The following is a 13,073-nucleotide window of genomic DNA, read 5'->3' on the forward strand; positions in this document are numbered from 1 at the left end:
GTGTGGTGTGAGGTGGTTTGATCGAGTGAGTAACGTAAGGGTAAGAGAGATGTGTGGAAATAAAAAGAGCGTGGTTGAGAGAGCAGAAGAGGGTGTTTTGAAGTGGTTTGGGCACATGGAGAGAATGAGTGAGGAAAGATTGACCAAGAGGATATATGTGTCGGAGGTGGAGGGAACGAGGAGAAGAGGGAGACCAAATTGGAGGTGGAAAGATGGAGTGAAAAAGATTTTGTGTGATCGGGGCCTGAACATGCAGGAGGGTGAAAGGAGGGCAAGGAATAGAGTGAATTGGAGCGATGTGGTATACCGGGGTTGACGTGCTGTCAGTGGATTGAGTCAGGGCATGTGAAGCGTCTGGGGTAAACCATGGAAAGCTGTGTAGGTATGTATATTTGCGTGTGTGGACGTATGTATATACATGTGTGTGGGGGGGGTTGGGCCATTTCTTTCGTCTGTTTCCTTGCGCTACCTCGCAAACGCGGGAGACAGCGACAAAGTATAATAATAAAATATAAAAAAAATAAATACAAATGTACTAAATTATGAAACTGAATCATAATACAGACAGGGGAAACCCAAAGATGAGATGAAAATAAGTGTGGTTACTATTGGTGATTACTCTTTGTGTATTGCATGGGAAGCTTTTACACTTGTGTTGCCCCTCTCTCAATTTTCATATATGTGCTGTTTTTTCACGTGTATACATACACACTAATCTTGGTCTATGTGGAGGACCTGTAAATGATGCAAAAGTCATGAGGGAATTGAAAAGCAAGGAGGACTGCATAAGTTTACAGGAAGACCTGAACTGAGTCTTAAAGTTTGTCTGATACTTGGCAGAAAAAATTCAACCAGAGAAAATGTAAAGTAATGGGGATCAGTCAAAGTGAAAGAAATCCTCTATAAGATCATTATCTTGCAGGAAAAAAGCTTCAGTTTCTAAGTGTGAAAAGGAATTGGGAGTTGGCATCATTCATAAACTATCAGCAGAGTCCAAAATTAAGAGAACAGTAAAGACAAGCTGTCTAAAGGCAAATATCAGAAATATCTAGCAAGCCATTTATATCAAACATAAGGACGAAACTAGAATATGCTTTCCAAGTATGTTCACCTCATCTAAGAAGCACAAAGAGCTAGCACAGAAGGTCCAGAGGAAGGCAAAAAAAAAGGTGGCAAGAGAATTATGACAGCTAAGTTACAGAGCTATGGATAGAGTTGTGCGCAGGAGGGTGGATGTGCTGGAAATGAGATGTTTGAGGAAAATGTGTGGTGTGAGGTGGTTTGATCGAGTAAGTAATGTAAGGGCAAGAGAGATGTGTGGAAATAAAAAGAGCGTGGTTGAGAGAGCAGAAGAGGGTGTTTTGAAATGGTTTGGGCACATGGAGAGAATGAGTGAGGAAAGATTGACCAAGAGGATATATGTGTCAGAGGTGGAGGGAACAAGGAGAAGTGGGAGACCAAGTTGGAGGTGGAAAGATGGAGTGAAAAAGATTTTGAGTGATCGGGGCCTGAACATGCAGGAGGGTGAAAGGAGGGCAAGGAATAGAGTGAATTGGATCGATGTGGTATACTGGGGTTGACGTGCTGTCAGTGGATTGAATCAGGGCATGTGAAGCATCTGGGGTAAACCATGGAGAGTTGTGTGGGGCCCGGATGTGGAAAGGGAGCTGTGGTTTCGGGCATTATTGCATGACTGCTAGAGACTGAGTGTGAATGAATGGGGTCTTTGTTGTCTTTTCCTAGCGCTACCTCGCACACATGAGGGGGGGGTGGTATTCCATGTGTGGCGAGGTGGCGATGGGAATGAATAAAGGCAGACAGTGTGAATTGTGTGCTAGGGTATATATGTATGTGTCTGTGTGTATATATATGTGTACATTGAGATGTATAGGTATGTATATTTGCGTGTGTGGACGTGTATGTATATACATGTGTATGGGGGTGGGTTGGGCCATTTCTTTCGTTTGTTTCCATGCGCTACCTCGCAAACGCGGGAGACAGCGACAAAGAAAAAAAAAAAAGTTACAGAGGAAGGTTAAAGGCTTTAAATTCGCCTAACTTGGAAGAGAGAAAAGTGAGGGTTGACCCAATCACAACCTTTAAGTTTTTCATACAGATTGATGACTTGAACAGTGAACAGTTCTTCGAGAGATGTAGGGATAGAGCAAATAGAAGCTATAACAAGAGATTAAGCAAAAATCTTGTTAAAAAAGATGTAGCAAAGAAGTACTTTTCTACTATAAAGGCAGTGATGGAGTGGAAGAAAATGAATGAACACATATCTAATGTATACAGCAAACATATATTCAAGAAGTTATATGATCCTCCTCAAAGGCTTAGAATGGGGTGTCTAAATGTGTGTGGGTGTAACCAAAATGAGAAAAAAGGAGAGACAGGTAGTATGTTTGAGGAAAGTAACCTGGATGTTTTGGCTCTGAGTGAAACAAAGCTCAAGGGTAAAGGGGAAGAGTGGTTTGGGAATGTTTTAAGAGTAAAGTCAGGGGTTGATGAGAGGACAAGAGCAAGGGAAGGAGTAGCACTACTCCTGAAACAGGAGTGGTGGGAGTATGTGATAGAGTGTATGTGTAAGAAAGTAAACTCTAGATTGATATGGGTAAAACTGAAAGTGGATGGAGAGAGATGGGTGATTATTGGTGCCTATGCACCTGGGCATGAGAACAAAGATCATGAAAGGCAGGTGTTTTGGGAACAGCTGAGTGAGTGTTAGCAGTTTTGATGCACGAGACTGGTTTAGAGTGATGGGTGATTTGAATGAAAAGGTGAGTAATGTGACAGCTGAGGGAATAATTGGTGTACATGGGGTGTTCAGGTGTTCAGTGTTGTAAACGGAAATGGTGAAGAACTTGTAGATTTGTGTGCTGAAAAAGGACTGGTGATTGGGAGTACCTGGTTTAAAAAGAGAGATTTACGTAAGTATGTAAGTAGGAGAGATGGCCAGAGAGCGTCATTGGATTACGTGTTAATTGATAAGCGTGTGAAAGAGAGACTTTTGGATGTTACTGTGTTCAGAAGTGCAACTGGAGGGATGTCTGATCATTATCTTGTGGAGGCGAAGGTGAAGATTTGTAGAGGTTTTCAGAGGAGAGAATGTCGGGGTGAAGAGAGTGGTGAAAGTAAGTGAGCTTGGGAAGGAGACTTGTGTGACGAAGTACCAGGAGAGACTGAGTGCAGAATGGAAAAAGGTGAGAGCAAGGGACGTAAGGGGAGTGGGGGAGGAATGGGATGTATTCAGGGAAGCAATGGTGGCTTGCGCAAAAGATGCTTGTGGCATGAGAAGCATGGGAGGTGGGTAGATTAGAAAGGGTAGTGAGTGGTGGGACGAAGAAGTAAGATTATTTGTGAAAGAGACGAGAGAGGCATTTAGACAATTTTTGCAGGGAAATAGTGCAAATGACTGGGAGATGTATAAAAGAAATAGGCAGAAGGACAAGAGAAAGGTGCAAGAGGTGAAAAAGAGGGCAAATGAGAATTGGGGTGAGAGAGTATCATTAAATTTCATGGAGAATAAAAAGATGTTTTGGAAGAAGGTAAATAAAGTGCGTAAGACAAGGGAACAAATGGGAACATCGATGAAGGGGGTTAATGGGGAGGTAATAACAAGGAGTGGTGATGTGAGAAGGAGATGGAGTGAGTATTTTGAAGGTTTGTTGAATGTGTTAGATGATAGAGTGACAGATATAGGATGTTTTGGTCAAGATGGTGTGCAAAGTGAGAGGGTTAAGGAGAATGATTTGGTAAACAGAGAAGAGGCAGTAAAAGCTTTGCGGAAGATGAAAGCCAGCAAGGCGGCGGGTATGGATGGTACTGCAGTGGAATTTATTAAAAAAGGGGGTGACTGCATTGTTAACTGGTTGGTAAGGATATTTAATGTATGTATGGCTCATGGTGAAGTGCCTGAGGATTAGCGGAATGCATGCATAGTGCCATTGTACAAAGGCAAAGGGGATAAAGGTGAGTATTCAAATTACAGAGGTATAAGTTTGTTGAGATAGGTAGTATGTTTGAGGAAAGGAACCTGGATGTTTTGGCTCTGAGTGAAACGAAGCTCAAGGGTAAAGGGGAAGAGTGGTTTGGGAATGTCTGGGGAGTAAAGTCAGGGGTTAGTGAGAGGACAAGAGCAAGGGAAGGAGTAGCAATACTCCTGAAACAGGAGTTGTGGGAGTATGTGATAGAGTGTAAGAAAGTAAATTCTCGATTAATATGGGTAAAACTGAAAGTTGATGGAGAGAGGTGGGTGATTATTGGTGCATATGCACCTGGGCATGAGAAGAAAGATCAAGAGAGGCAAGTGTTTTGGGAGCACCTGAATGAGTGTGTTAGTGGTTTTGATGCACGAGACCGGGTTATAGTGATGGGTGATTTGAATGCAAAGGTGAGTAATGTGGCAGTTGAGGGAATAATTGGTATACATGGGGTGTTCAGTGTTGTAAATGGAAATGGTGAAGAGCTTGTAGATTTATGTGCTGAAAAAGGACTGATGATTGGGAATACCTGGTTTAAAAAGCGAGATATACATAAGTATACTTATGTAAGTAGGAGAGATGGCCAGAAAGCGTTATTGGATTACGTGTTAATTGACAGGCGTGCGAAAGAGAGACTTTTGGATGTTAATGTGCTGAGAGGTGCAACTGGAGGGATGTCTGATCATTATCTTGTGGAGGCTAAGGTGAAGATTTGTATGGGTTTTCAGAAAAGAAGAGTGGATGTTGGGGTGAAGAGGGTGGTGAGAGTAAGTGAGCTTGAGAAGGAGACCTGTGTGAGGAAGTACCAGGAGAGACTGAGTACAGAATGGAAAAAGGTGAGAACAATGGAAGCAAGGGGAGTGGGGGAGGAATGGGATGTATTTAGGGAATCAGTGATGGATTGCGCAAAAGATGCTTGTGGCATGAGAAGAGTGGGAGGTGGATTGATTAGAAAGGGTAGTGAGTGGTGGGATGAAGAAGTAAGAGTATTAGTGAAAGAGAAGAGAGAGGCATTTGGACGATTTTTGCAGGGAAAAAATGCAATTGAGTGGGAGATGTATAAAAGAAAGAGACAGGAAGTCAAGAGAAAGGTGCAAGAGGTGAAAAAAAGGGCAAATGAGAGTTGGGGTGAGAGACTATCAGTAAATTTTAGGGAGAATAAAAAGATGTTCTGGAAGGAGGTAAATAAAGTGCATAAGACAAGGGAGCAAATGGGAACTTCAGTGAAGGGCGCAAATGGGGAGGTGATAACAAGTAGTGGTGATGTGAGAAGGAGATGGAGTGAGTATTTTGAAGGTTTGTTGAATGTGTTTGATGATAGAGTGGCAGATATAGGGTGTTTTGGTCGAGGTGGTGTGCAAAGTGAGAGGGTTAGGGAAAATGATTTGGTAAACAGAGAAGAGGTAGTGAAAGCTTTGCGGAAGATGAAAGCCGGCAAGGCAGCAGGTTTGGATGGTACTGCAGTGGAATTTATTAAAAAAGGGGGTGACTGTATTGTTGACTGGTTGGTAAGGTTATTTAATGTATGTATGACTCATGGTGAGGTGCCTGAGGATTGGCGGAATGCGTGCATAGTGCCATTGTACAAAGGCAAAGGGGATAAGAGTGAGTGCTCAAATTACAGAGGTATAAGTTTGTTGAGTATTCCTGGTAAATTATATGGGAGGGTATTGATTGAGAGGGTGAAGGCATGTACAGAGCATCAGATTGGGGAAGAGCAGTGTGGCTTTCAGAAGTGGTAGAGGATGTGTGGATCAGGTGTTTGCTTTGAAGAATGTATGTGAGAAATACTTAGAAAAGCAAATGGATTTGTATGTAGCATTTATGGATCTGGAGAAGGCATATGATAGAGTTGATAGAGATGCTCTGTGGAAGGTATTAAGAATATATGGTGTGGGAGGAAAGTTGTTAGAAGCAGTGAAAAGTTTTTATCGAGGATGTAAGGCATGTGTACGTGTAGGAAGAGAGGAAAGTGATTGGTTCTCAGTGAATGTAGGTTTGCGGCAGGGGTGTGTGATGTCTCCATGGTTGTTTAATTTGTTTATGGATGGGGTTGTTAGGGAGGTAAATGCAAGAGTTTTGGAAAGAGGGGCAAGTATGAAGTCTGTTGGGGATGAGAGAGCTTGGGAAGTGAGTCAGTTGTTGTTCGCTGATGATACAGCGCTGGTGGCGGATTCATGTGAGAAACTGCAGAAGCTGGTGACTGAGTTTGGTAAAGTGTGTGGAAGAAGAAAGTTAAGAGTAAATGTGAATAAGAGCAAGGTTATTAGGTACAGTAGGGTTGAGGGTCAAGTCAATTGGGAGGTGAGTTTGAATGGAGAAAAACTGGAGGAAGTGAAGTGTTTTAGATATCTGGGAGTGGATCTGGCAGCGGATGGAACCATGGAAGCAGAAGTGGATCATAGAGTGGGGGAGGGGGCGAAAATTCTGGGGGCCTTGAAGAATGTGTGGAAGTCGAGAACATTATCTCGGAAAGCAAAAATGGGTATGTTTGAAGGAATAGTGGTTCCAACAATGTTGTATGGTTGCGAGGCGTGGGCTATGGATAGAGTTGTGCGCAGGAGGATGGATGTGCTGGAAATGAGATGTTTGAGGACAATGTGTGGTGTGAGGTGGTTTGATCGAGTGAGTAACGTAAGGGTAAGAGAGATGTGTGGAAATAAAAAGAGCGTGGTTGAGAGAGCAGAAGAGGGTGTTTTGAAGTGGTTTGGGCACATGGAGAGGATGAGTGAGGAAAGATTGACCAAGAGGATATATGTGTCGGAGGTGGAGGGAGCAAGGAGAAGAGGGAGACCAAATTGGAGGTGGAAAGATGGAGTGAAAAAGATTTTGTGTGATCGGGGTCTGAACATGCAGGAGGGTGAAAGGAGGGCAAGGAATAGAGTTATTGGAGCGATGTGGTATACCGGGGTTGACGTGCTGTCAGTGGATTGAATCAAGGCATGTGAAGCGTCTGGGGTAAACCATGGAAAGCTGTGTAGGTATGTATATTTGCGTGTGTGGACGTATGTATATACATGTGTATGGGGGGGGGGTTGGGCCATTTCTTTCGTCTGTTTCCTTGCGCTACCTCGCAAACGCGGGAGACAGCGACAAAGTATAAAAAAAAAAAAAAAAAGTTTGTTGAGCATTCCTGGGAAATTATATGGGAGGGTGTTGATTCAGAGGGTGAAGGCATGTACAGAGCATCAGATTGGGGAAGAGCAGTGTGGTTTCAGAAGTGGTAGAGGATGTGTGGATCAGGTGTTTCCTTTGAAGAATGTATCTGAGAAATACTTAGAAAAACAAATGGATTTGTATGTAGCATTTATGGATTTGGAGAAGGCATATGATAGAGTTGATAGAGATGCTCTGTGGAAGGTATTAAGAATATATGGTGTGGGAGGCAAATTGCTAGAAGCAGTGAAAAGTTTTTATCGAGGATGTGATGCATGTGTACGAGTAGGAAGAGAGGAAAGTGACTGGTTCTCAGTCAATCTCAGTTTGTGGCATGGGGTGCGTGATGTCTCCACGGTTGTTTAATTTGTTTATGGATGGGGTTGTTAGGGAGGTGAATGCAAGAGTTTTGGAGAGAGAGGCAAGTATGCAGTTTGTTGTGAATGAAGAGGCTTGGAAGTGAGTCAGTTGTTGTTCGCTGATGATACAGCACTGGTGGTTGATTCAGGTGAGAAACTGCAAAAGCTGGTGACTGAGTTTGGTAAAGTATGTGAAAGAAGAAAGCTGAGAGTAAATGTGAGTAAGAGCACGGTTATTAGGTAATAGTAGGGTTGAGGGACAAGTCAAGTGGGAGGTAAGTTTGAACAGAGAAAAACTGGAGGAAGTGAAGTGTTTTAGATATCTGGGAGTTTATTTGGCAGTGGATGGAACCATGGAAGCGGAAGTGAGTCACAGGGTGTGGGAGGGGCCGAAAGTTCTGGGAGCGTTGAAAAATGTGTGGAAGGTGAGAACATTATCTAGAAAGCAAAAATGGGTATGTTTGAAGGAATAGTGGTTCCAACAATGTTATATGGCTGCGAGGTGTGGGCTATAGATAGGGTTGTGCGAAGGAGTGTTGATGTGCTGGAAATGAGATGTCTGAGGACAATATGTGGTGTGAGGAGGTTTGATCGAGTTAGTAACGAATGGGTAAGAGAGATGTGTGGTAATAAAAAGAGTGTGGTTGAGAGAGCAGAAGAGGGTGTTTTGAAATGGTTTGGCCATATACAGAAAATGAGTGAAGAAAGATTGGCAAAGAGGATATATGTGTCAGAGGTGGAGGGAACGAGAAGTGGGAGACCAAATTGGAGGTGGAAGGATGGAGTTAAAAAGATTTTGAAGCATGGGGCCTGAACATGCAGGAGGGTGAAAGGCGTGCAAGGAATAGAGTGCATTGGAACGATGTGGTATATCGGGGTTGACGTGCTGTTAATGGATTGAACCAGGACATGTGAAGCGTCTGGGGTAAACCATGGAAAGTTTTGTGGGGCCTAGATGTGGAAAGGGAGCTGTGGTTTGGTGCATTATACATGACAGCGAGAGACTGAGTGTGAACGTATGTGGCCTTTGTTGTCTTTTCCTAGCACTACCTCATGCACGTGCGGGGGAAGGGGTTTGTCATTTCATATGTGGCGGGGTGGCAAAGGTAATGAATAAAGGTAGCAAGTATGAATTATGTACATGTGTATATATGTCTGTCTGTATATGTATATGTGAGTGTGTGGACGTGTATATATATACATGTGTACGTGGGTGGGTTGGGCCATTCTTTCATCTGTTTCCTTGCACTACCTCGCTAATGCTGGAGACAGCGACAAAGTATAATAAATAAATAAATAAAATAAATATGATACAGAGAATGTTCAAGAGATTTGGCCCCATGAGTATAAAACTCCCTCCCCATTCCCCATACAGCACAAATAGGTAATTATACATGTGTATACACACACACACATACACAAGGGAAGTGAAAAGAGAGGAAGATTGCAGTAACTTATAACGGAACCTAAACAGACTCCTACGTTGGTCTGATACACAATGAAATTTAACCCAAGCAAATATGAAGTAATGAGAATGGGACAATATAAAAGGTCTCAATATGGTTACTTCCTGTAAGGAAATAATCTCCAAGATTCTGTGTGTGAGAAGGACTTGGGAGACAGCATCATATCTAACCTATCACCAGAGTCCCACACTGGAAGAAAAGGAAATGAGACAAAGCGTCTCCTAACAAACAGCAGAGTAGCTTTCATGTACATGGATAAGACTATATCTAGCAAGCTGTTCATACTATACATAAGGCCAAAACTAAAATATGCCTCTCAAGTTTGATCACCTCATCTAAAGAAGCTTAATGGGCAAACAGAGATCTCGAGCAGGGCAACAAAAAATGGCAGAAAATTAAGCGCTCTAAGTTACAAGTTACCTTGGAAGAGAGAACAGTGAGGGATGACCTGATCACAACCTTTAAGTTCTTAAAACAGACTGATGATATGCACACTTAACAGTTCTTTGAGAGATGTAGTAACAGGGGAACCAGAGTACAAAACATGAAAGTAAGCAAAAGTTTTTCTTAAAAAGATGTAAAGATTAACTTTCACAGTAAAGGATAGTGCAGAATAAGAATAAAGTTGTAAAATGACAGAAAATGTTCAAAAAATGGGGCCCCAACTCCCTCCACATGAAATACAAATAGGTAATTAAACATACACATCCCAGCCTTAAGCCAGGTACCCATTTATCAGCCAGCTACTATGGGGAGGATAAACAAGTGTCAACTGCTGTACTCTGGATTCGAGCTTATGCAGGTCTAACCCTGGGCAGCCCTATATTTATTGACTCATGGTCAGCAATACTAATGACTACACCACAGAGTCCCATGAAGGAATATGTGTGAAAACAAAGGAAGGTAAGAGTTGTTTTAAGTGCAAAACTGTTAGAAATGAACATTTACACATTATCCATCTCTACATCAGAAACAGTATAGATACAATAGAGCACTCTGAAGAATTCTGTGAATCATGATCAGTAATACTAACTACTACACCACAGAGTCCCATGAAGGAATGTGTGTGAAAACAAAGGAAGGAAGAGTTGTTTTAAGAGCAAAACTGTTAGAACTGAACATTCACACAACATCCACCTCTACATCAGAAACAGGAGTATATATAAAATAAAGCACCCTAAATAAGAAATCTATGAAGAAATAAGGTATTATTTGAACAAAAAATCACCAGTCATGAAAATCTTTGTTGCAATTTTCATTTTATGTTGCCAAAATAAACACTTGTGACTATAACATAAGCTGTTATAAATATCATGGCTAAGACATTAAAATACCAATGAAGCACATATTCAAAACTAAAACTTGTGGTTCTACACAAACATTACATGTATGTTTACCAAAGAATTCAAACTACAATCAATGATTTCAAACTGGAATGAGATTAAAGCATTAAAGCCAAAGACTGCTGTAATTAAATGCTTCATGTCTCAAGGTCAAATAATGAAATTCTACTTGCAATATGGTGACAGTTTTTATTACAACAATCTTCAGGTCATTCTTGGTTCAACATAAAATCTCTTTAATTGCATTAACTCTTTAATAGAATTTACATCAATCAGAGGTTTGTTGTGGGTAGATAAAAGGATAACTATATTTAGGGTTTTGAATTCTTATGGTACAATTATACACTCACTACAGCTGTAATCTACAAAGTCAGGCATGCAACAGTATCAGTAAATACAGTCATCTCCAGTTATTCTGCATTTCTCCTAAAATGAGGTCCTTAACTTCAATGCAAAGCCTTGGTGGTAAGAATCATAAACAAAAACCCCACCTAAGAAAATACTCTCCAGCATATACAACATGAAAACATTTCTACATTACATTTTTTTTTTTTTTTTTATACTTTGTCGCTGTCTCCCGCATTTGCGAGGTAGCGCAAGGAAACAGACGAAAGAAATGGCCCAACCCCCCCCCCCATATACATGTATATACATATGTCCACACACGCAAATATACATACCTACACAGCTTTCCATGGTTTACCCCAGACGCTTCACATGCCTTGATTCAATCCACTAACAGCACGTCAGCCCCGGTATACCACATCGCTCCAATTCACTCTATTCCTTGCCCTCCTTTCACCCTCCTGCATGTTCACGCCCCGATCACACAAAATCTTTTTCACTCCATCTTTCCACCTCCAATTTGGTCTCCCTCTTCTCCTTGTTCCCTCCACCTCCGACACATATATCCTCTTGGTCAATCTTTCCTCACTCATCCTCTCCATGTGCCCAAACCACTTCAAAACACCCTCTTCTGCTCTCTCAACCACGCTCTTTTTATTTACATTACATAAGACACTACATTACATAAGACACTAAATTGCTTACTTTTTCAGAAAGTAGTGCATCATGATGCTGGGTTTGTGAGAGTCTTTCAAGAAGTTGATCAGCATATGAAGCACCATGTAGCTGTTTCTCTCTTGCTCTTTCAAGTTTCATAGCACGATACTCGAAGCGCTCTTGCCACTCCACAAGCTCAGCATCACTGTGGGCTTCAATACACTGGTCTGCTAGGCGGCATGTGTGTGTATCTTTGAATGTAGCACAGAGAGTGTAATCCTCTGCACCTAGTCCCCGAGGGGGTGGTCGATGAGTCCAATCTCGACCTTCATCAGACATGATGGTAGTCTGATGATCCTGACCTCGGCAGTGAGTCTGAAGCTCCACCTTGGTGCTAAAGTAAACATTGCAATAAGAACAATGAAGACGGGATGGGGGAGAATGATCTTTCCTCATATGGACCTTCATGGTCGGGGATTTAGGTTTGTCACTCCTCACTGTAGTATCTGAAGCTACAATCTCATTCTCAACATCTGACTTAGGGCTTCTGGACTTTTGTTTAACTGCCTGCATCTCTTTGTGATTTTCCTTTTTTTTCTTCTTCCACCTCTGCTTTGAAGCATTTGATAAGCTTGGGATTTGGTCACTGGGAAAATCAAAATGACATTTCTTAGATTTTTCCATTTTCTAAATATGAACTGCTTTTCCATTCAAATCTGCTATGCATGAATACCAGTCACTGATACAACACTGATAACTTCTATTCCTTTCTTGTAGAAAAATTTGAAAATAGATGGTAAATTCGTAAAATACTTTGCTCTGGGAACAATGTAATTCAGGGACTAATTCTTTTTTATCAGTTTATAACATGGATAAAGTATTCCATGGGTGTGATACTATTGTGCTACAGATGACATGGCACAGAGATGTTAAAGTAATTATAAAATGATATGTAATTGCAGAAAAATATGCAGTAAAAGAGCAGCACCACTCAAATTTCTTCTTCTTTCTCATTAATAAGTTACGTCCATAACCAGTCTGCCAACATCTGAAACAAAACACCATACATAAATTTTCATGTCAAATATCAAAGCTAATAATACAAATACACTGTAAACTTAAGAAAGAGAAACAAATACTTATAACAAACAGCATCAAAAATCCATTCTTATGACCCTATCACAATGACTCCATTCCTCATGTATGTAAGTTCAACTTAAAGTTCTAGAAAAATAATCTACTGAAAATTAAGTTAACAGATAGGTTCATACAAGTTAAGCAAGAATAAATAAGAGAGAAGGGAAATGCCTGAATTCTTATGGATAGAAAACACAGCAAGGCACTTTCCTGATTGAGGGTTAAGAACTACTGCAACTGCTGAATTGCAAGCTATGTTGACTTGAGAGATTTGCCCCAAGTGATGACGAAAGAAAAGTTGGAAAAATGTTTGGATTCATATGCCCAGTGGGAAAATGGACAACTGCCTGGATGAGGATTACATTACCAGTAGAGTATACACCAACACTTTTACTCAGAATCATTTCAAATCTCTTCTTTGCAGAGTCAACTAAACCTTCATAAAATGAAAGTGTGCTAAATTGATTTCTTCAACTGAAAATCTTTTTGGTCCTCAAGCAGAAGGATCTCCAATGACTAATCTAATTAAACCTTTACACCTCTTTTGTGACCTGATCAATCTACTTCTGACTCTCCAACCATTAAAGCTGGGTTTTTTCAGTACACTTTGCTCAAACTCTGCTTTCA

General features: G+C 41.2%; 1 protein-coding gene across 1 annotated transcript in view; it reads right to left on the reverse strand.

The window, feature by feature from the left end:
• Positions 1-12,142, reverse strand: part of Helz (Helicase with zinc finger) — a 292,336-nt gene extending 280,194 nt beyond the window's left edge. Inside the window, exon 1 of the mRNA XM_071662257.1 lies at positions 11,358-12,142. Within this exon, the coding sequence (XP_071518358.1) occupies positions 11,358-11,993 (636 nt within the window). The 5' untranslated portion in view covers positions 11,994-12,142. The remainder of the gene's footprint in view (positions 1-11,357) is intronic.
• Positions 12,143-13,073: the final 931 nt, after the last annotated feature.

The sequence above is a fragment of the Panulirus ornatus genome, chromosome 6, assembly GCF_036320965.1.
Source record: "Panulirus ornatus isolate Po-2019 chromosome 6, ASM3632096v1, whole genome shotgun sequence".
NCBI classification, from domain to species: domain Eukaryota; kingdom Metazoa; phylum Arthropoda; class Malacostraca; order Decapoda; family Palinuridae; genus Panulirus; species Panulirus ornatus.